The sequence below is a fragment of the Canis lupus genome, chromosome 17 (genome assembly GCF_003254725.2).
Source record: "Canis lupus dingo isolate Sandy chromosome 17, ASM325472v2, whole genome shotgun sequence".
In the NCBI taxonomy this organism is placed as follows: Eukaryota; Metazoa; Chordata; class Mammalia; order Carnivora; family Canidae; genus Canis; species Canis lupus.
Window position 1 is genome coordinate 21,490,290 of NC_064259.1, and position 23,784 is coordinate 21,514,073.

At 42.0% G+C, this 23,784-nt stretch overlaps 2 protein-coding genes and 1 long non-coding RNA gene across 4 annotated transcripts in view; 2 read left to right on the top strand and 1 right to left on the bottom strand.

The window, feature by feature from the left end:
• Window positions 1–18,535, top strand: part of GCKR (glucokinase regulator) — a 31,256-nt gene extending 12,721 nt beyond the window's left edge. Inside the window, 4 exon segments of the mRNA XM_025454327.3 lie at window positions 9,845–9,956; window positions 9,959–9,993; window positions 12,118–12,252; window positions 12,720–18,535. Of these exon segments, the coding sequence (XP_025310112.2) occupies window positions 9,845–9,956; window positions 9,959–9,993; window positions 12,118–12,252; window positions 12,720–12,890 (453 nt within the window). The 3' untranslated portion in view covers window positions 12,891–18,535.
• Window positions 8,762–22,600, bottom strand: LOC118351099 (uncharacterized). Of its 2 annotated transcripts, none has more exons than XR_004805917.2 (4): window positions 22,471–22,600; window positions 19,867–21,703; window positions 12,099–12,296; window positions 8,762–9,635 (listed from the first exon to the last, which is right to left on the bottom strand). It is a non-coding gene; the product is annotated as an uncharacterized LOC118351099 (long non-coding RNA). The 2 variants fall into 2 exon arrangements; XR_007403323.1 differs by lacking the exon at window positions 8,762–9,635 and adding an exon at window positions 9,949–11,116.
• A 98-nt stretch (window positions 22,601–22,698) lies between these two features.
• C17H2orf16 (chromosome 17 C2orf16 homolog) overlaps window positions 22,699–23,784 on the top strand; it is an 84,247-nt gene continuing 83,161 nt past the window's right edge. The window contains 1 exon segment of the mRNA XM_035700422.2: window positions 22,699–22,976. Within this exon segment, the coding sequence (XP_035556315.2) occupies window positions 22,833–22,976 (144 nt within the window). The 5' untranslated portion in view covers window positions 22,699–22,832.

The following is a 23,784-nucleotide window of genomic DNA, read 5'->3' on the forward strand; positions in this document are numbered from 1 at the left end:
CAGGACCCTGAGATCATGATCTGGGCCAGAGTCAGCCACTTAACTGACGGAGCCACTCAGGTGTCCCTAATTATTATTTATTTTTTAATTTTTAATTTTTAATTTTTATTTATTTATGATCTTTAGTTGCAGAAATATTGTTGATGTATTCCCACATTTTTTTTTTAAGATTTTATTTATTCATGAGAGACACAGAGAGGCAGAGACACAGGCAGAGGGAGAAGCAGGCTCCACGCACGGAGCCCGATGTGGGACTCGATCCTGGGTCTCCAAGATCAGGCCCTGGGCCGAACGCAGGCACCAAATTGCTGAGCCACCCAGGGATCCCCCTGACACTTTTATTTTAAAAAATTGAACACCAATAAAAAATAAATTTATTATAAAAAAATTTTTTTCCACCCTACAGAAAAATTGCAAGAATAGAACAATGAACACCCATACATTTTTCCCTAGATTCATTAATCTTTAACATATTGTCACATCTGCTTCATCCCTCTTTTCCTCTGAATTATTTGAAAGATGCTTGGAGATACAATGACACTTGTCACAAATTACTGTGTCCCCTGAGAGCAAGGACATTTGCCTACATAACCACAATATAATTAACACACTCAGGAAAATGATAGTGAATATGATTACCTAATATGCAAACCATATTCAAATTTCCCCAATTGTCCCTGTATTATTTTTGTTTCCATTTCCAGGTCCGGGATCCAATCAGAGATAATGTGTTGTACTTAGTTATCAGGTTTCTTTAGTTTCCTTTAATTTAAATGAATTCTTTAGCTGTTATTTGTGTCTTTTATGACATTGACATTGATAGTGGAGGAGTCTGGACCAATCGTTTTCCAGAATGTGCTTCACCTTGGATTTTCTTGTTTCTTCATTATATTCAGGTGAAGTTTTTTGGCAGGAGTACTGCATAGATGAGGCTGTACCTTTGTCAGTACATCACATTAGGAGATGGATAAAGTTCATCCCTTTATTGGTGACGTTCTGTTTGATCACTTACTCAAGGTAGTCAGATTTCTTTCTTTTTTAAAAGATTTTATTTGTGTGTGTGTGTGTGTGTGTGTGTGTGAGAGAGAGAGAGAGAGAGAGAGAGAGAGAGAGAGAACATGAGTGGTGGGGAGGGGCAGAGGAAGAGGGAGAAGTAGAATCCCAGTTGAGCACAGAGCCAGACTTGGGGCTTGATCCCAGGAGCCCAAGATGCTTAACTGAGCCACTCTGGTGTCCCAGTAGTATCAGATTTCTTTGCATCCTATTCCTTAGCGATCTTTCACCCAATGGTTTTAGCTTCCATGGATGATTCTTGGTTGAATCAATTTATTACTACAGTGGTTTTTAAATGGTGATTTTCTATTTTTATCCTTCTGTCCACATTTATTAGTTTGTATTCTTCTGTAAAGAAAATCTCTTCCTTCTTTCCCTACCCCATCTACATTTGTTTAGACTCACTATGGACTCATGAATTTTTTGTTATTAAATGTGTTTTAATCCATTCCTGTCATTATTGATTTTAGTACTCAAAATAAGAAGTTATTCAAGCTGGCCCCTTTGTCCTTGAGACATATCCACATTAGTGTTTGAACACTCTTTGCTGTGTTTCTTTATGGAAAAAAAAATCACCTTTTCTCCTATGCAAAAGGGTAGCATATTATAGTCTTTTGTGCCTTGCGTTTTTTCTTAACAAGATGTCTTGAAAATCACTCCACTTCAGTTTCTAAATCTCTTAACGATTATTTACGTGGATGTGGATGTGGATGTGTGCATGTACAATAGTGTCCCCAGACATCTATGTAGGAGTACAGAAATGTTGTCCCAGGTTCACCTTGTACTTTCCTTGGTTCCAGTCCTGGCTGGAATCAGTAATTTTCAAGGAGCCCAGGTGGTTGTCAATGGAGATACAGCAGTCCTGCCTTCTTCACGGTTTTGTTTTCCACAGTTCCATTTACCCCAATCAACTGTAGTCCAGAAACAGATGATCCCTCTGACAGATCACCAGAGGTGTCACAAAAAAGGGGAAGGGTGAATACAGTATAATAAAATATTTTGAGGGCAGCCCGGGTGGCTCAGTGGTTTAGCGCCGCCTTCAGCCCAGGGCGTGATCCTGGAGACCGGGATTGGGTCGCACGTCGGGCTCCCTGCATGGAGGCTGCTTCTCCCTCTGCCTGTGTCTCTGCCTCTCTCTCTCTCTTTCTCTGTGTCTCTCAAGAATAAATAAATGAAATCTAAAAAAAAATCTTAAAAAAAATTTTGAAAGAGAGAGACCACATTCATATAACTTTGTTATGTCTGTACATTGTTATAATTGTTCTATTTTATTATGGTTGTTCATCTTTTACTGGGCCTAATGCATAAACTAATCTTTATCATAGGTATGTATATGTAGGAAAAGACAGTATATGTATGGCTCTGTACTATCTGCAGTGCCAGGCATCCATTGGGGGTCTGGAACTTATCCCTGTGGGAAGTGGGGACTGCTATATTTAGAACCCTAGGTGCTTAGGTCTGTTCACTGCTACTGGTGATTTTTGCCTCTAAGCCCATTTGGTAGAAAGAACAAGGAAATATAGGGGTGCCTGTTTTGCTCAGTCGGTTAAGTGTCAGACTCTTGATTTTGGCTCAGGTCATGACCTCAGGGTCATGAGACTGAGCCCCACATCTGGCTCTGTGCTTAGCATGGAGTCTACTTGAGATTCTTTCTCTTCCTCTGCTCTCTCTTCCTGCTTGTGTGCGCTGTCTGAAAGAAAGAAAGAAAGAAAGAAAGAAAGAAAGAAAGAAAGAAAGAAAAGAAAGAAATACAGTTGACCCTTGAACAACACAGGAATTAGAGACACTGACATCCTACATAGTTGAAGATCGCCATATAACTTTAACTCCTCCAAACATAATAGCCTACTGTTGATCACAGCCTTACTGATGACATAAATAGTCAATTAACACTAATTCTGTATTCTTACAATAAAATAAGCTAGAGGAAAAAAATGTTATGAAAATCATATAGAAAATTCATTTATAGTGCCACACTGTATTTATTGAAAAAAAAAAATCTGCAGGGATGGCTGGGTGGTTTGGCGGTTGAGCATCTGCCTTTGGCTCACGGTGGGATCCTGGGGTCTGGGATCGAGTCCTACATTGGGCTTCTTGCAGGGAGCCTGCTTCTCCCTCTGCCTGTGTTTCTGCCTCTCTCTGTGTCTCTCATGAGTAAAAAAAAACTTTAAAAAAAGAAAAAAAACCCTGCATATAAGTGGACCTGTGCAGACCCTTGTTCAAGGATCAACCGTATTTTTCACAGAAATACATATATATATATACACATATATGAATGTATGTGTTCCTCTTCCTGTTTTCTTTTAGTGAGAATGTTGACTTCCAACATCAATATGTTTATTCATTTGCTAAGTCCTGCAATAAATACCAGTTTTGAAATTGCTACCTTAATACCACTATCATCAACAAACTTACCAAGAAATGGTCAAGATTTCTTTCCCGATCTTTTTGTCTTTTGACCATATCCCACTAAAGATACATAGAGTGTTCAAAAGTCACTTGGATTAAAATTTTTCCCCTCTCTCTGTGGCTATCTTATCAATATGATATATAGTTTCATTTGCTTTATTTATTTTCAATTTTAGTTTTTTTATGTTATTTTATCCTTTGAATATGTAAAACATAACGTGGTTAAGAATCAAACTATAAAAAGGAGATGTTCCATCCCCTTCACTCTTCCCTCTTCCTGTTTCCCTGCAGGTAAACAGTTTCATTAGTTACTGACTTACCTTCTTCCGTTTCTTTTTGCCCCCCCCCCCCAAAAAAGTATTTATTTGTATGTACTTTGCACATTTTTCTTTTTTTTTTTAAGAACATTTTTCTTATACAAGAGGCAGTGTGCTATGCATATACTTTTGTGCTTTGATGAGCTATCCTGAAAATAACTCCACTGGGGTTAATAAAAACCTTCCTTATTATTTTTTAGATTTGTGTTATTGTATATATGCAAGAGTTATCTGGGCAATCTCTTATATAGGACATTTGATTGTTTCCAATATTGGTATTGGAATATTTCCAATAATCATGCAATGAATATGAATATATTTTGTAACGGTAGAAGTGTATCTTTGGGGTGAATTTCTAGGAGAGCTGGGTGAAGGGATAAATACATATGTAATTTTGTTAGATACTGCAGAACCTCTCTTCGTAAGTGTTGTGCCATTTTGCTTCTTGTATCAGCAATATATGAGAATGCCTGCTTCCCTATAGCCTCCCCCACTTTTTTTTAAAGATTAATTGATTGATTGATTTCTTTATTTATTTGAGAGAAGGGGTTAGAGGAAGAGAGAGTCTCAAGCAGATTCTTCACTGAGTGTGGAGCTCAACACGGGGCTCAATCCCAAGATCCTGAGATCAGGACCTGAGCTGAAACCAAGGATTGGTTTTAACCAACTGTACCACCCAGGTGCACCTTGTCTATAGCCTCTTTAAGAGCATTGTCAAGCTTTTGAATTTTTGCCAATCTGATAGGAAGTTCTATTTCTTTTTGTTTTTGTTGTTATTTTAAAGTTTTACTTGAATTCCCGTTTGTTAACACAGTATAATACAGTTTCAGGTGTACAACAAAGTGATTCAACCCTTGGATACAACGCCTGGTACTCATTAAGGTGCCCTCCGTCATCCCCATCCCCCATTTTCCCATCTCCCCACCTTCCTCTGGTATTTATTAGTTTATTCTCTATGATTTAGAGTGTGTTTCTTGGTTTGGTTCTCTCACCCTCCCCCCTCTTTGCCAGTTTGTTTCTTAAAATCCACATGTGAATGCAATCGTATGGTATTTGTCTTTCTCTGACTTACTTCATTTAGCATAATTCCTTTTCGCTTCTTCCACCTCGTTGTAAATGGCTTCATTTCATCCCTTCTGATGACCGAGTGATATCTCAGTGTGTATATTTACCACATCTTCGCTGCCCATTCATCTGTCGATGGACATCTGGGCTGTGTTCGTAGTTTGGCTATTGTTGATAATGCTGCTACAAACATTGGGCTGCACGTCCCCCTTCGAATCTGTACTTTGGTATCCTCTGGGTAAATACCTAGTTGTGCAATTTCTGAAAGAGGGTAGCTCTATTTTTAACTTCTTGAGGAAACTCCATACTGTTTTCCACAGTGGCTGCACCTGTTTTCATTCCCACCAGCAGTGTAAGAGGGCTCTCCTCATCCCCACCAATACCTGTTGTTTCTTGTGGTGTTAATTTTAGCCATTCTGATAGGTGTCAGGTGATAACTCATTGTGGTTTTGGTTTGCATTTCCCTGATGATGGGTGATGCTGAGTGTCTTTCCGTATGTCTGGTGGCCATCTGGCTGTCTTCTTAGAGAAAATGTCCGTTCATGTCTTCTGCTCATTTTCAGTTGGATAATTTGTGTTTAGGATGCTGAGATTTATATCTGTTTTATATATTTTGGATACTATTTATTGGATTTGTCATTTACAAATATCTTCTCTCGTTTTTATGTTGCCTTTTAGCTTTGGTTGTTTCCTTCACTGTGCAGAACCTTTTCAACTTGATGAGGTCCCAATAGTTTATTTTTGCTTTTGTTTCCCTTGCCTCAGAGGCATATCTAGAAAGAAGATCCAATAGCCAAGTCAAAGACATTCTGCCTTTCTTTTCTTCTTTTTATGGTTTCAGGTCTCACATTTAGGTCTTTAATCCATTTTGAATTTGCTTTTCATATAAGATATAAGAAAGTGGTTCACTTTCATTCTTCTGCATGTGGCTGTCTGGTTTTCCCAACAGCGTTTGCTGAAGAGACTGTCTTTTTGCCATTGGATAGTTTTTCCTGCTTTGTTGAAGACTGAGCAGAGAGTTACAGGTTTGTATCTCATTTCAGTTTTTCATTCTGTTCTATTGATCTACGTGTCGTCCACTTGTGTCCGCACTATACTCTTTTGATCACTAGAGCTCTGTAACATAGCTAGAAGTCTGAAATTGTGATGCCTCAGATTTGGTTATATTTTTCAACACTGCTTTGGCTATTTCCAATCTTTTGTGGTTCTATACAAATTTTAGGATCATTTGTTCCAGCTCTGTGAAAAATGCTATTGCTATGTTGATAGGGATTACATTAAATGTGTAGATTGCTTTGAGTAGTATAGCCTTATTAACAATATTTGTGCTTCCAATCCATGAGCATGAAATGCCTTTCTATTTTGTTTGTGTCACCTTCAATTTCTTCCTCAGTGTTTTGCAATATTTACAGTACAGGGCATTCACCTCCTTGGTTAGACTTAATCCTATGTATCTTATTGTTTTTGGTGCTAGTATAAATGGGATTGAGTCCTCAATTTCTCTTTCTGCTGTCTCATTGTTGTATAGAAATGCAACAGATTTCTGCAAGTTCACTTTGTATCCTATGATCTTACAGAATTTATCAGTTTTAGCAGTTTTTTGATGGGGATTTTGGGGTTTTCTTTTTTTTTAAGATTTTATTTATTTATTCATGAGAGATACACAGAGAGAAAGAGGCAGAGACACAGGCAGATGGAGAAGCACAGGCAGAGGGAGAAGCAGGCTCCATGCAGGGAGCCGGATGTGGGATTCCATCCCAGATCCCTGGATCATGCCCCCAACCTAGGGCAGATGTTCACCTACTGAGCCACCCAGTCATCCCTTCTGTGTGGTTTTCATGTATATTTTACTTATTATGTGTTTAGTTGAGCATCTTTTCACATGCTTAAGGCTCTTTAGTAAATCTTTTTCTTTGTGAACTGTGTGTGTTCATATAAATACATAAAATATATTAATTTTCTAATGGTATTGGGGTCTGTATGATCTCTTGATTTTTAGTACTTTATAAATGAGAGGCATTAGTCCTTTCTTTCAGATATATATTGTAAATATTTCATTTGGGTTTTAACCATGCAAAAGTCTTTTTAAAAATATTTCTGGGGTAGGGCAGCCGGGGAGGCTCAGTGGTTTGGTGCTGCCCTCAGCCCAGGGTGTGATCCTGGAGACCCGGGTTCGAGTCCCATGTCAGGCTCCCTACATGGAGCCTGCTTCTCCCTCTGCCTATGTCTCTGCCTTTCTCTCTCTCTCTGTCTCTCATGAATAAAAAAAAAAAATTCTGAGGTAGAACTTATTAATCCATTTTTTGTTGAATCTGGACCTTGAGGCACTGAAAGCTCTCTACTATCCCCAGTTTATAAAATAATTCTACCTGTGTTTTCTTCTAGTACATGTTTCTTTTAGTAAAAATGGTTTCTTTTTTTTTTTTAAACACGTAGACCTGCAGTTCATTAGTTCATTGTGTATGGATTAAGGTATGAACCCAATCATATATTTTTTCTAAGTGACTATCTGATTGTCTCAATATATTTTTTAAGTTCATCTTTTTCTGAGTGATTTGAGACATATCCTTTATCAGATACTTAGTTCCCATGTGCACTGGTTTATTTCTGGATTTTCTGTTCTGTTCTACCAGTCTGTCTATTGATGTGATGGTGCCATACAGTTTAAATATAGAGGCTTAATTGTAGGCTTAATATCTGAAAGGTTAGTGCTTTTCTCATTTTCTCATTACTTTTTTTTTTTTTTTTAGAGGATTTTTCTAGGTAAAGTTGCTGTCTTTTTTCCATATGAACTTTAAAATGAATGTGTCTGGATTCAGATTATGTACACTTTAAAATATATTTTTTAAAGATTTTATTTATTTATTCATGAGAGACATAGAGAAAGAAGCAGAGACACAGGCAGAGGGAGAAGCAGGCTCCACACAGGGAGCCCAATGCAGGACTTGATTCTGGACCCAGGGATCATGCCCTGAGGCAAAGGCAGATGCTCAAGTGCTGAGCCACCCAGGTGTCCCTTTTTAAAATATTTTGTGTTAATGATAGTGGCCTAAATGGTTATGTAATGGTTAGTGACATAAATGATATAACCCAGAATTGATTGCTCTCTTTCCCACTGGGCAGTCTGTGTACTGCCTACTAGCTAGCTTCATTTAGATTGGTCAGATTTCTGTGCTCTTTCTCTTTCTCTCTTTTGGCCAAATGAACCACAATATCTTTTTTTTTTCTTCCTGTTTTTATTTAAATTCCTGTTAATAGGGACACCTGGGTGGCTCAGCGGTTGAGCGTTGGCCTTTGGCTCAGGGCATGATCCTAGAGTCCCGGAATCAAGGACCACATCAGGCTTCCTGCATGGAGCCTGCTTCTCCCTCTGCCTACATCTCTGCCTCTCTCTTTATGTCTCTCATGAAAAAGAAAATTAAAAAAATAAACTCATTCATTCATTCATTCATTCATTCATTCCTGTCAGTTAATCTAGTGTCATATACATTTCAGGTGTACAGTATAGTGATTCAGCACTTCCAGACAACACCCTGTGTTCATCACAGCAAGTGCACTCCTTCATCCCCATCACCTGTTTAACCCATCCCCCACCTACCTCCCCTCTGGTGACCATCAGTTTGTTCTCTATAGTTAAGAGTCTGTTTCCTGATTTGTCTCTCTTCTCTCTCTTTTTTTCCCTTTGCTTGTTTGTTTTGTTTCTTAAATTCCACATGAGTGAAATCATATGGTATTTATCTTTCTCTGATTGATTTACTTCACTTAGAATAATAGTCTCTAGCTCCATCCCCATCATTGCAAATGTACTTATACAGTACTCATGTCCTTGTCAATCCCTTGTTAAGTATTTTCAGTATACCCTCTGCAAGGGGTGTGTGTGACCTGCTATTTGTAGAATGCCAGAAGGAGGCAGAAGTAGTGGTAGCCTGTTCCCTTGCCTGGCCAGGACCCAGTAATTAATCCTCTCAATTCCTTGTCTGGACTCCTGTTACAGTAATAGATGCAAAGCGCAGTAATAGATGTTATAAGAGCAAGAGATGAGGGCTAAGGACAGGTGGCGTTTATACTCACAGTACTATGTGTTTGTGCAGCGTTTTAGTTTTCAGTGTGCTTTCACATACATTATCTTATTCACCCAGGAGATGACTGTGGCCAAGTAGGAAGCGCCCTCATCACCAATTAGAAGACCTGAATTTAGGTCCTGATTCTGCATCTCACTATCATATAAACTTATTCAAGTTACTTTACTTTTTTTTCTTTTTTTAAAGATTTGTTTATTTATTTGAGAGAGGGAGCGAGAGAAAAGAGGGAGAATCAGCAGTGGGAGGAGGGGCAGAGGGAGAAGAAATGTCCAGCAGACTCCCTGCTGAATGTGGAGCCCAGCACAGGGCTTGATCCCACGACCTTGAGATCATGACCTGAGCCAAAATCAAGAGTCAGATGCTTAACTGATGAGCCACCCAGGCCCTCAAGTTACTTTATTTCTAACCTCTAATTTCCACATATGTAAAAATGAGGATAGAAAATCCTATTTCATTAGGTTGTTATAATTGTTAAATTGAATTAATTCTCAACAAACATGTATTGATCAGTAACCATGTATCAGCCATTATCAAAAAGATTGGGGCTCTGGAGCAGAATAAGACACTATCTGCTCCCGAGAGGCCTTTGGTTTCATGGAACGATGCCCAGGACTTTGACTCCTCGTATCAGGTACCTGGAGAGCAGAAGGAAAGTTCTGATACGCGCAAAACCCTTCTGTGGAAGAACTCAGAGAAGATATCTGTGTACCTAGGGATCAAAACCATAAATGTGGGACACCACCAGGTTTGACTGGGACTATCCTAATATCTAAACTCTGGGTTGCTGAAACAAATTACGTCTGTATTTGGGTCTCTCTTTTTTGATCCCTGGATTCCCACGTGACAATAGGGCCCTATTCACCCTGTTGCTCTACCCTCCTCTAATTTCCGTTACCCCCGTATGTGTGCCCTATTTAGAAGTTCCAGCATGAGCTAAGCACCAAGTGGATACTGAATACTGTGAGCACAGGGGCCCATGTGCTTCTTGGGAAGATCCTCCAAAACCACATGTTGGACCTCCGCATCTGCAATCTAAGCTCTTCTGGCGGGCGCTGGCCATGCTGCAGGTAGGCCATGATGGGTCGGGGCTGTGTGGGGCTGTGTTGGGCCTGGTCTCATGCCTAGACTGCCACAGAGATAAGGGGACACGTGGGGCTAAGGGCTGACTTTTCTCCTGCACCTCCACTTCCTCCTATCAGAGTCATCCTCCACTCTAGGGAGTGTATGTGCATGCATGGGTAAATGTCTGAGATTATAACTATCAGACAAGATTATTTCAGTTACAAGTATGTGACAGAAGTCTAATCCATAGTGGTTTAAGCTAAACAAGGCAAATGACCGGCCCATGTAACTGAAGTCTCAGGGGAGCTGGATCCAGATACTCAAAGCAATGTGCTCCAGAATGTCAGCCCTTTACTTTCCTCTGTGTCCCTCTCATTCTCAGGCAGGTTTTCTCCAGTAGGTGGCATAACTGGCCGCCAGCAGTGCCAGCCTAGCATCCCACCAAGGTAGCAACCCAAGTGGAAGGAGAGTTTATCTGTCCCTGTGATTCCCACGAATGCCTGGCAGGAAGGGCTCTTGCTGGCTTGTCTTGGGTCACATGCCATTCCTGAGCCAGTCACTATTCTCCAGGGGAAAGCAGCTCTCTACCCAGGCCTGGCTCATGTGCTCTCGCCATGGGATGGCACTGGAGGAATAGGGTGGGAAGGGAGCCTCAGACAAACAGCATGGCCTCAGAACGGCAGAGCCATAGTTCCCCAGAGGAAGATCAAGGTGCTGGTACTAGGAGGATGAGGAATGGCTGCTGAGCAGAGAGCACAACAGATGGTCATGAAAGGATTTTTTTTTTTTTTTTAAGTATAAGTATGTCCGGTGCAAGAGTTGAGGCATACTAATCCTATATTTTTCATTATTCATTTGAAATTCCTATTTTGCTGTATTTTTATTTGCTAAGTCTCAGAACTCTACATAAAGGGAATCAGTCAATCAATGAGCATTTAGTGAACACCCGCCGCATCCCTAAAACAACCTTCTCAAATGAGTAGAACCAACCAACCAGGAAAAGAAAAGTGCTTTATGCTTTTTTAGTTCCTGGGGTTCGTATGTTTAGGGGAAATCAGAGATATATCCAGAGTATGATCCAGTCTTTGCCATTCCAGAGTGGCTCATCTAGTGGAGGAGAGACAAAACCTACATTGAAAAAAGAACAATGAAGTGTCTAACTGTATGATCCTTGCCGAAGTCCAGTAGAATTTCAAGGAACGTCCAGTTCAAATGTACTAGAGCAAAACAGAAGCCACCAGGGCTGCCCTCTGTTTCTTTTTAATTCCCCCTCTTTCTCTCTCTCTCTCTTTTTAAAGATTTTGTTATTTATTTGAGAGAGAGAGAGAGAGAGAGAGAGCATGAGCTGGCAGAAGAGGCAGAGGCAGATGGAGAGGGAGAGGCAGACTCCCCACTGAGTGGTGAGCCTGATGCAGGACTGGATCCCAGGACATGAGCTGGATGCAGATGCCCAACCAACTGAGCCACCTAGGCAGCCCTCACCTGTTTCTTTTTTAATGCAGCACTTAGAAAATCTTAAATTACATATGTGGCTCACATTATATTTCTGTTGGGCAGTGCTGAGCTAGCAGAGGGAAAGGGTGGTGACAAAACAGGATCAGCTTTGGCAGGTGAGCAGTCTTGGCAGAGGTGTAAAAGATGGATGGGGTTAAGGAAGAAACCAGGAGGGGCTGCTGGCGATTTGGCTGAAAGTATGACCAATTTGCTCTTAATCCTCCAGTTTGGGACGCTTGGGTGGCTCAGTGGTTGAGCATCTGCCTTTGGCTCAGGGCGTGATCCCAGGGTCCCAGGATCGAGTCCCACATCAGGCTTCCTGCACGGAGCCTGCTTCTCCCTCTGCCTATGTCTCTGCTTTTCTCTCTGTATCTCTCCTGAATAAATACATAAAATCTTTAAAAAGTCCTTCAGTTTAACCTAGCCAATCAAAGCCCACCACTAACCCTTTTTCTTCACACCTGGGGACTGTGAGTTTGGGATCACCTATAGGGACCAATTCTCTACAGCCTCCATGGCCAGTCTTCAGGATCCCATGCACCTGTCCCATCTCCCACTTCTTTCTCCTCCTCGACTCCATTCTCCACTCCCCCTGGCTTCCTAGCCCAGCACTGACCTTCCCACTTCTTCCACAGCGGTTCTCTGGACAGCCCAAGGCTCGGTGCATCGAGACCCTCCTCCAGGTGATCCACTTCCCCCAGCCACTGTCGGATGATATTCGGGCTTCTCCGATCTCCGTCCACATCCAGACCGCACACGAGAAGGAACAGGTATCCTGCCGGCAGCTTGTCATTCAGCAAACATTTAGCGAGTCCTTTGTATGTAGGAGAAATTCTGCTTGGTACTGGGTTTACAAGGCTCAGTGACATTCTGCCAAGAAGCTCCCTGTTCCTGAGGGAGACGTGATTGTGACAGGAGGCACAGACGTGCGAATGGCGTCAGAGGGGTGCAGAAATGGGGCCTTCAGTTCTGCTTAGGAGGGGAGTCAGGAAAGGGGGAAGGGGGCCTTCGAACTGGGTCTTAAAGATGAATAGGAGTTTTCGGGTCCGGGTGAAGGCTTCTCTCTGTTCTTAACCCACCTCACTACAATTTCTGGTGTTGGTAACTCTCTTCTATCCTAGCGTCCAACCTAGTGGCTTCTGACTCCCTCCCACACGCTACACTCTGGGTCTTCCAGGGTTCCTTCCCCATGGCCTCACTCTCTCGGGCTTCAGGTGTCCCGACCTCTTCCCCACAGGTGATCCCCATAGCCCTGCTGAGCCTCCTGTTCCGGTGTTCCATCCTTGAGGCGCAGGCGCACCTGGCTGCAGCTCCGTCAGTCTGTGAGGCTGTCAGGAGCGCCCTCACCGGGCCAGGGCGCAAGCGCAGCACGGACCCCTTGGAAGCACTAGAGCCTGCCCTGCTGTGAACTGGTGTGAACTGGTGTTTCTGGGCGGTGAAGCCCTCGGAGGCCCATTGGACTAGCAGCACGTGTGGTGGGAGGAGAGGCCCAGTCCCCGTGCCACCCGCAGCCCAGGATGGGGAGAAAGAGCCTCTCTATCTTGGGGAAGTTCTTAGCGGTCTCCACTGTTACTGGCATGTTCTGACTTCAGAAATAAAGTGAAATGCCTTGTTTTGGAAAGTTAACCTTCCTCACTCAGTAGATCAGAATCAATAAATTAGAGGTGGGAGAAGATGAGTGGCATGGTTGGTCCCAACAACCGGTTTGTTTCTTTACTCCTCCCTCTGTCCCCACCAAGCCCATTTCACTGGCCACTGATCCAGACCTTATTCCAACCTCTCTGTATCCTCATCTCCAATACCTAGGTTCATGTGTGTGCGCACCTGCACAGAATCACACAAAGAAGGAGAGCGGGGAACATAGATAATTCCAGAGGAAGAGGGAAAAACTTGTGTCCCCAACATAGGACACCCAGAAAAAGAATCCCAATTAGGCAGGACAGGTTCCTTATCACTAGAATGAAAACTACATCCACAGGTTAGACCCTGCCCAAGTGTGTAAGGGGAACATAAGGAACTCTGGGGTGCTGAAGAGCCTTTGGTGGTGAGACATGACAAACACTCAGAAGCCCCTGTCTGGGGGTGCCTGGGTGGCTGAGTCAGTTTTATGTGTCCTGTCTGGGGGTGCCTGGGTGGCTGAGTCAGTTTTAAGTGTCTGCCTTCAGCTCAGGTCATGATCCTGGGGTCCTGGATCGAGCCCTGGGTCAGGCTCCCTGCTCAGTGAGGAGTCGGCTTCTCCCTCTTCCTCTGCTCTCCCCCACTCCTGCTCATGCTCTCTCTCTCCTCTCTCTTGAAGAAATAAATAAAATCTAAAAGAAATAAAGCCGTATTCTGTCCATTTTAGACATCAGCTGTCACCTGTTTTGATATATCAAAGGCAAACCTTGCTCATCCCAGACCCATGCCAGCTGTTTGGTGCCTAGGATATACGATTCTGAGAATAGAGAGTTGGCTCCCCCTTGTGCCCGAGAAGTACACACATGTAAAACCTCTGAAGCTCTCTGGAAACTTGAGGCACTAGAGTGGCCTCCAAGAAGCCAAACAGATTTTAGTTTTATAAGCATAGAGTAGCCAACTTTTTTTTTTTTTAATTTTCTTCATTAGTTAGAGACACAGAGAGAGAGGCAGAAGCGGACTCCATGCAGGGAGTCTGATGTGGGATTTGATCCCAGGACTCCAGGATCTTGTCGTAGGCGGAAGGCAGCGGCTAAATCACTGAGCCACCCAGGGATCCCGAGTAACCCACTTCTCAAAGGCAGCTGTAAGTGCTCTCTAAATGTCTGTGTGCCTCCAGCCTCTATCTGAGCTCTCTTTTCCTGCTGTACATTTACATTGGACCTTAGATCCTTAAGCAGTGCCACTTTCCTCAGCCACTACTCCCCTGACTTCTCAGTGTCATCCCTTTGTTTTTCATCCTCCAAAACGCCTCTTCCTAACTCTATGGCTCAAAATGTGTACAGTGAAGAAAGGGTCTTCCTGCAAAAGCTCTCTGCTTCTTTTTACCCTGAACTCTCCTGCTTGTGTTTTCTTTGGGTAAATTCCTCTCTCTTCTTGGCATCACAGCTGGGTCAGGGTAGAAGAGATACCCAGCTTTCTAGTACTGGAGAGGGAAAAGTACCCCCTTGATCCTGTCAATGATGCCAGCATGTGCAGTAGCCCCACTTCCACATGTGGAATGGATATGATTCAGGGTCATATTTCCCCAAGGATGGATGCAGGAGGACTGTAGAAGTCCAGAGGTTGTTTTGGTTTGGTTAGGTTTGGTTTGGTTTTTTGCCATGTACTTGAATGGTGCAATGCTATCAAGTTGATTCAACTGCTGGACAGTTGTGTAAGATGTTCAGGTGTAACGAACTAGGTGGAGTAGGTGCTGGAGACAGTCAAGCATATGGAGGAGATAAGATGGCTATGGTCTGATGCCCACCCCCAGGAATTCATGAGAACATAGGAACAATTCCAACACAAGACAGAGAGAGTTGAAGTGGATTCGAACAGCAAGCTAGGTACGGAGAGCTGCCAGAATTATTTGGGGGGATATTATAAGGTAGGCCAAGAGTCAAGGAAAATTTTGGAAGAAAGGAGGTTGAGGTAGGGTGATGGAACATCCAAAGAAAACTTGGAAATGTTCGGACACTGTTGTGGTTCCAATATCAGAGAGTCAGGTCATTGTCAATAGAATCTGACCTCTAGGCAGAGCTAAAGAGATTCAAAGATTTTTTAGAATTATGCAGAGACAAATGGTAGGATGACAACATTTACCATTATTTTGGAGAAAGTAAACTTCTGAGATAAGAAAGGTGTAATCTGTTATCAACAACACAAGGCAGTAATTCTGCTGAAATGATGGAAGGATTTGTCCCAGAAGACTGGGATTGTCCCAGAAGATTGGATTGTGGAAGACGAAGTCAACAATTTCCTGCTATACTCAATTGCTTGAAGACAAGTAAGAGGTAAGGGTGGAAGATATTTGGATATTGCATATATTTCAAACTTACTATATTAAAAACTGGAGCCCACGATCTCTCCTCCAAATAACTGTTCTTTTCGTAACGTAGTTGGTCTTGAATAGTAGATAGGCTGGGGCCAGGCACGTGGGACAGTAAGGCCGGTGATTACGGGGCCCCAATGTGGCTCCAGGGATGGAACACAGCAAATGTCTAATATCTGATCCCAATTCAGCTATAATTTGGACAGGTGGGTCAATCTCAGGCACTGAATCTAGGCAGTGTAAAATATTTCTTTCCTGGAAGAGAGAAGATTGGGGCTTACCTGTAAACTAGTGACTACATTGCTCCGTCATGGGAGAAAGAGACAGGCAGGGGAGCCAGGAGCATCTTGTAAGGCCAGAAAGTAAAAAGCATCCATAAAAACAAAAGGATTGGGTCATATTGAAAGGAAAAAGGAGCCAACCCGAGAGAGCTCCCAAAGGCCAAAGTTGGAACAATTTGAGCAACAAAAGAAATAATGTTGTATTGGACTAAAACACAAAGTACAAAATAAGTATGCATGAGTTTGTACTGCTATAACAAAAGAATTGAACAAATAAGAGGAGACAAATTTTCTCTATACAAGAATTCCAAATAACATTGTGTAGATAGGGCAGCCCAGGTGGCTCAGCGGTTTAGCGCCGCCTTCAGCTCCGGGAGTGGTCCTGGAGACCCAGGATCGAGTCCCACATGGGGCTTCTAGCATGGAGCCTGCTTCTCCCTCTGCCTGTGTCTCTGCCCCTCTCTCTCTGTCTCTCTCTCTCTCTGTTTCTCATGAATAAATAAAGAAAATCTTTAAAAAACAACAACAACATTGTGTAGATATACCCCACTCCACCTCTCACTCCTTCCAGCCACAATGTAGGCTCCACTTAGGGGCTTGCTGCCAAAGCACTTAGAATAGAAAGAGAAAAAAGAGAGCTCCATGCAGGAGAAACTTGGCCAGCACAACCTTAGCCAGGTCATGAAGATTAGCAACACCCAGCTGATCTCATGTACTGCCTGATGTGATGTAATGAGAGGGGCATGTCGCCTCTGTGGTTTTTTTCCCCCAAAACACAGAACCTCAGTCTAAGCATACAGAAAACAGAAACCTAAATTTAAGAACCTGCCAGTACTCCTCAAAACTGTCACGGTCAGAGAAAACAAGGAAAGACTGAGAAACTGTCATAGACCAAGGGGATTAAGGAGGCATGACAACTAAATCCAACATGGACCCTCGATTGGATCCTAGGCAAAAAAAAGGATGTAAGTGGGAAAATTGGTGAAATCTGAATGAAGTTTGGCATTTAGTTAAAAGTAAATGTACCAATGTTATCACATAGATTTAACAAATGTACCAACGTTCTACAGCAACGTTAGGTGAAGCTGAGTGAAGGGCATACATGGACTCACCGCTATCTTTGCAACTTTTCTGTGAATCTAAAATGATTCCAAAACAGAGTTTATTAAGAAAATAAAATTCCTGAGTACAATAATGTCTATGCGGGAAGGGGAAAATATAATTAAAATATTCCGAGGGGGACACCTGGGTGACTCAGTGGTTGAGCATCTGCCTTGGGCTCAGGTCATGATCCTTGGGTTCTGGGATCGAGTCCTGCATCAGGCTCCCTGTTGGGAGCCTGCTTCTCCCTCTATGTCTCTGCCTCTCTTTCTCTGGGTCTCTCATGAATTATAAATCTTAAAAACAAAAAAAGATTTTGAGGGACTTGATTTATCATCCATAAAGAGGAGGTTTTAAGAATTTGGTATGTTAAGAAAAAATGTATATATATACATTGCATTTCAAAGGATACCCACTAAAAATGGGGTTGCAAATTATCTGTAAAGGGCTAGATAGTAAATATTTTAGTCATTGCAGACCCCCTGTGGTGTTTGCTCTAACTACCTACTGTCATAGCATCAAAGTAGACATAGACAATGTGCAAAATGAGTGTGGCTGTGCTGGAATACATTGTTATTTACCAAAAAACAGGCATCAGGTTAGGTTTGACCCACAGGCCATAATTTGTCAATCCTTGCACTAAAAGAACAAGACCAGAGTTTATCTTCCAATGAATAAAGGGAAAAAATTGAGTAATTCATTAAAAATACCTAGTTATCTAACAAAAAGGCAAGAAATGAGAAAAAAAAAACGAAATATAAAACAGGGTGAAACAGAAAGTGCCAAGTAAAAGGGTAATTTTGAATCTCATGCTTTAGTGATGACATTAAATATAATGGAACATGTAATGGAACTGCAAATGGAATACATGATGTTCAGGGTGGGAGAGTCTGTGTTGTATGAATGGAGGTCTCAGTTGTTGGGTTTCCTATGAACAATTTCCACGAGGATCCATACTCTAATAAAGACAGTTGGGAAGGAGGTGGGTAACTGGGTGATGGGCCTGTGATGTAATGAGTGCTCGGTGTTGTATGCAACTGATGAATCACTAAACTCCACCCTGAAATGAATAATACACTATATATTAACTAACTTGAATTTAAATTAAAAAAAATTTTTTTTTAATTTTAAAAAAATAAAAACTTAAAAAAAATTAAAAAACGAAGACAGAAGAAAGTAGGAAGAACAAAGCAGTTTGTTAAGGAAGTAAACCCTCAAGGTGGGAGAGTGGGCCGGCTCAGTGGTGGCAACTGCCCCGAGGTTACAGGAGTCTTTTCTTTTTATGTGTGTGTGTGTATGGGGTGGTCTCTAATGGAGGCTTCCAATCCTTTGTGGGACTCCTTCCACAGGTTGGGAGAGGTTAGTTTCTGACTTTACAAAGTTTGTCCCAGAACCGTCAGGGCAACCTTCCCTCTTGGGATTGGGGGTAGGGCTAAAACACAACGTGAATGCATTATAATGAGTCTGGGGGTTACCCTGGAGCAGAGGTGGGAGAGGAGAGTGGCCCGTCCTGCATCTGGGGCTCTTGGTCTATTAGCCAAGGGGTCCTGGAAGCCACAACTTCAAGATGCTGTGCCCCCTTCAGGCTTCTAATGTGTAACCATTTATCACCATCCTTGCCTCCAGCTTCTGTCTACCTAACTGCCTACTCTATCAGTGCTCCAATAAAATCTGTTTGTTTTAGATGTGTCTCTTGCACATTGCATATATTTAGATTTTGTTTATCCAACATTAAAACAAAAAGATATAGAAAAGTTGTAAGTAAAAGAAAGGGAAAAGATACACTATGCAAGTATCAGTCAAGAGAATATTGCTATAGCAATATTAGTATCAGACAAAAGAAGTAAAGGCTAAAAGTATTGTTAAAGAGGGTCTTCATAGTGATACAAGATTTAATTCACCAGGAATAAATAATGTTTTTAAATAACACTTAAAAATACATAAAGCAAAACTCCTCCGTGTTCAAAGGGGAAATACACCCACGATCATTATGAAAGATTTTACATACTTGTCTTAGTAACTAGTGGGAAAAAAGCAGACAAAAGTTAAGGAATAATATAGACTTGAAAACACTGAGATGAACAGAATTGACCAAATGGTCATAGAGACGCTCCCCCCACCCCCGCCACCAAAGGAAAACTCTGGAGAAACTTCTTTTAAAGATTTGTTTATTTGAGAGAGAGAGAGTGCAAGGGGAGGGCAGAGGGAGAGAGAGAGAGAGAGAGAATCCCAAGTAGACTCCCTGCTGAGGGTGGAGCACGATGTGGCCCTCCATCCCAGGACCCTGAGATCTTGACCTGAGCAGAAATCAAGATTCCAGTGCTTAACCGACTGAGGTGTCCTTGAAGAGACTATTTTTAACACCTGCCGAATACATTGTATTTTTAAGCAAATAATTTTTTTAACTGACCATGAAGTGGGAATAAAGTCTTAGAATATTTCAAGGGAGTGAAATTAAAGTCTACATTCTGGCCACAGTGCAACTTTGTTAGATAACTAGAAAATCCCCCTGTGCTTAGAAACTTAAAATGAACTACCAAATAACCCATGGATTAAAGGAGAAATCATCACGGAAATTAGAAAACAGTTGAAAGAGAATGATAAAATTTTTACATATCATAACTTGTGGAATGAAGCTAAAGTAGTACTTAGGAGAAAATTTATACTCTCAAATGCATATGTTAGGGAAAAGGGATTAAAAGTGAATGATCTAGGCATTTATCTCAAGAAATTAGGGGAACGAAACAGCAAGATAAATCCAAAGGAAGTAGAACTGTCCCAATAAAACTGGGGCAAAAACGAAAGTAGAAGTAAGGCAATAATAAAGACAAAGAGAGAAATTCTTGAAGTAGAAAGCAAACATACAGAAAATTGGTCCTTTGAAAGAATTAAGACTGACATATCTTTAGCAAGAAGACACAAATAACCAATATCATAAAACCAAGGAGACAGAACTGTGCTTGAATAACTTTATGTCAATACATTTGAAAGTGTAGATTAAATAGAAAGCTTACTAGAGGGACGCCTGGGTGGATCAGTGAGTGGTTGAGCTTCTGCCTTGTGCTCAGGTCCTGATCCTGGGATCTGGGATGGAGTTCTGCATCAGGCTTCTTGCAGGGAGCCTGCTTCTCCCTCTGCCTATGTCGCTCTGCCTCTCTCTCTCTCTGTGTGTCTTTATAAATAAACAAATCTTAAAAAAAAGAAAAATCACTAAAAAATATAACACACCAAAGATGATTCAAAAAATTTACACATTCTCAATAGCATTGTAACCTGCAAGGAAATGAAATCTTTAGTCAAAAATCTTCACTCAAAGGGCAGCCCCGGTGGCGCAGCGGTTTGGCGCCGCCTGCAGCCCGGGATGTGATCCTGGAGACCGGGATCGAGTCCCACGTCGGGCTCCCTGCGTGGAGCCTGCTTCTCCCTCTGCCTGTGTCTCTGCCTCTCTCTTGCTCTCTCTGAATGAATAAATAAATAAATCTTAAAAAAAAAAAAACAACTTCACTCAAAGAAACCTCCAGGCCTGTATGGCTTTGCCGACAAATTATAGCAAATGTTGAAGGATCAAGTAGTTCCAGTCTGATGCAAACTTTTTCAGGGCATTACAGAAAAAGACAAAACAACATTCCCCAACTCAGGAGTCTAGCACAACCCTCATACCAAAAGCCTGACAAAGACAGAACAAGAGAGAAAAATTATAGGATGGCCTCACTCATGAAAATAGGTAACAAAAATCCTAAACAAAATATTAGCAGCTAGAATACAGTATTATGTTTAAAAACAAAATGCCCAATTAACTCATGAAAGTGTGTTCACAAGTTAGTAATTATTAGTAACCAGAGAAATTTAAGTGAAGCAATGGAATACCGTTACCACATATACCCGATTGGCTAAAATGAAACAGCCTGACAATACCACACGTTGGTGTGAAAAAGAGGCAGGAAGAAATGCCATTCACCGATCCCGGGTCTCCAAGGATCACGCCCTGGGCTGTAGGCGGCGCTAAACCGCTGAGCCACAGGGGCTGCCCTAGAGCAGGGATTCTTAATGTGCCGTCCTTGGTCCAACAGCAGCATCAGCAGCACCTGGAAACTCCTTAGAAATGCCAAATTCCTAAGATCCACTCCAAACTTACTCAATCAGCAATACTAGGGGGAGAGCCCAGCAGTCTGTGTTTTAACAAACCCTCCTGGTGATTTTGGTGTATATTAAAGCTTGAGAACCGCTACCGGAAAGAACTAGGAATATATATCCAGCAAGATACATGGGCAAGGATGTTTTTAACAGCACTGTCTATAATAGCCAGACATGGAAAACAAGCCAAATGTCCGTCAATATCGTAATTGGAAAATAAGTTATGCAGTAGTTATGCAGTGTAATGAAATAATAAAATGAATCCTAGGTGTACCAAAGAGCATAGATGGCTCAAACATAATGGTGAGTAAATATTCAAGACACTAAGAATATATATTTTTATATACGCATAGAAAAAAGTGGGGTGCCTGGGTGGCTTCAGTGTCTACCTTTGGCTCAGGTCATGATCCTGGGGTTCTGGGATAGAGCCCTGCATTGGGCTCCCTGCTTAGTGAGGAGCCTGCTTTTCCCTCTCCCTCTGCCACTCCCCCCTCCACCGCTTTTGATCTCTCTCTTTCTCTCTTTCTCAAATAAATAAATTAATAAATAAAATCTTTGGGGAGCCCGGGTGGCTCAGCGGTTTAGCGCCGCCTTCGGTCCAGGGCGTGGTCCTGGAGACCCGGAATCGAGTCCCGCGTCGAGCTTCCTGCATGGAGCCTGCTTCTCCGTCTGCCTGTGTCTCTGCCTCTCTCTCTCTCTCTCTCTCTCTGTGTGTCTCTATGAATAAATGAATAAAATCTTTAAAAAAATAAAATCTTTTTTAAAAAGTCCTTGTCAAACCGTGCAAATGTATTCTAAGAACCAAAACTGTACCTCCGGCCCTAACCTTAGCTCTCCAGGTGGCATATAGTAGTATTGCCACATAATGTGTGCTCAGCCTGACAAGTATGGCTCTTTATAATTATCTTTATAGTGACTGCAAAGTATTTCATAATTTGGACATACCATATGTTATTTAGCCATTTCCTTGTTGATGGGCTTTCTGAGAATATTACTTTGGCTGCACCAATAGACTGAAAATTGTATAAAGTGAGAACCATAATTGCCTTTTTCAAAAACAGTGCCTGCTATTCAACAGTTATTTAATTGAATTGATTTTCCAGATTAACATTGGCATAAGAAAAAATACCCGGGCCAGTTTTATTTATCTTTATTATAGCATAGGCCGATTCCTTGTAAATTTTGTTTACAGTGAATTAGCATAGAAAATCCAGGTAGCTCTGGGTGTAATGATATAATAAATGTTCTAGAAAATGAGACCCTGGATTCTGGAGTAGAGTGATCCTCTGAGATTATTTAATTTCCCTACGTGACATCTCTTCTCTGTTTCAGTGCTATAGCAACTAAGAAATGGGTTAAGCCTTGGAGTAGGAAATTATATGTATCACATTTTTCTGAGAGTGTTTACTTAAGATATCCAAGCTTTCTTAAATGTATTTGACTCTGTATTCTAATTTGTGATTTGGGAACATATGACACCATACCTGAACCTCTAAGGAATGACTGGTTCCAGAGAAGATGCTTTAGTGCAAGAGAGGTGACTTGGAGCCTTTGAAATTTGACTCCACATTCTCTACTTTATGACAAGTTGTCCAGCCAAATCCTAGTAGAATTGTAAAGGAGGCTTCCTTGAGCATTGATTGTCAGGACAGAACCCGTGAGCAGGTGCAGAAAAGGGCAGCAGATGGGTATGGCTCAGAGGAGAGAGGCCAGCAGCTCGGACATTGGCTGGGCCCTGTCAGGTTTACCTTGAAATTTCCATTGTGACGTCATATGGGGTCACACACAGCCTTGAGGGAGAGGAGCTGAGAGGAGCATTGGGTTGAGAGGAGCATTGGGTTGAATAATGGCACTGATTTGGGGGCTGGCCATGCCGCCTCCACCGTATGTCAGCCTTCTACTATTATTTGGTTTCCTTGCATGGGGACTTTGGATACTCTTTTCTGGGAAACAGAGCAGGAAGCAGGTGGCAACCAAGACAGACTCCAAGGTATGTAATGCAACCCTCCCTTGAAATTCACTGCTCCCTGTCTCTGCCCCCGAAGCCATGGCAACTCCCACATCTTGGGCCATGAGAGGAACTGGCTGGGGAAAGAGGGGAGTTGAGATCGTTCCTATGCATGTCTTTTCGATAAGTACAAGTCATGCTCGATCCTGTTCCTTTCAGTTTGTTTCAACAAACCTCGAGCACCTATTATATGTGGTAGCATACTAGACATTGAAGAAAAATAAAACACCATCTCCCACCTTTTAGGAGCTCGAGGTGAACTGGGGGAGATGATCAAATGGGTCTGTATATATAATCCAAGGAAAGAGAACGTGATGAGTTAACAGAAGTATAAATATTGCTGCAGACGTTGGAGGTGGAGTGTTTTGAAGCAGGGAGATCTATAAAATGCCTCTGGAAAGCTCGGGTTTGAATTATGCTTCAGAGGAAGGGTAGGGCTTTGAAGGTGGATAGTGTGGATGGAAGAGAGTAGTGAAGACTTTCCTGTTGTAGGGAATGGATTGAGAAAAAGCATGGGAAGTTGAAGAGTGTTGGATGTGTTTGTAGAGAGGACACCTATGAGGATGGAGCGTAGAATAGGGAGCCCAATGAGAGAAAATTTTAGAAAATTGGTAGAGATGACATTGTAGAGGGCTTTGAATGCCAGGCTGAATGCTTCTGATAAATATTATTCCCATATGCAATTGAAAGATGACAGAGGGGTGAGAATGGGGAAAATTAACAAGGCAGGAAACCACAAATGTTGGAGAGGATGTGGAGAGAGGGGAACCCTCCTGCACTGTTGGTGGGA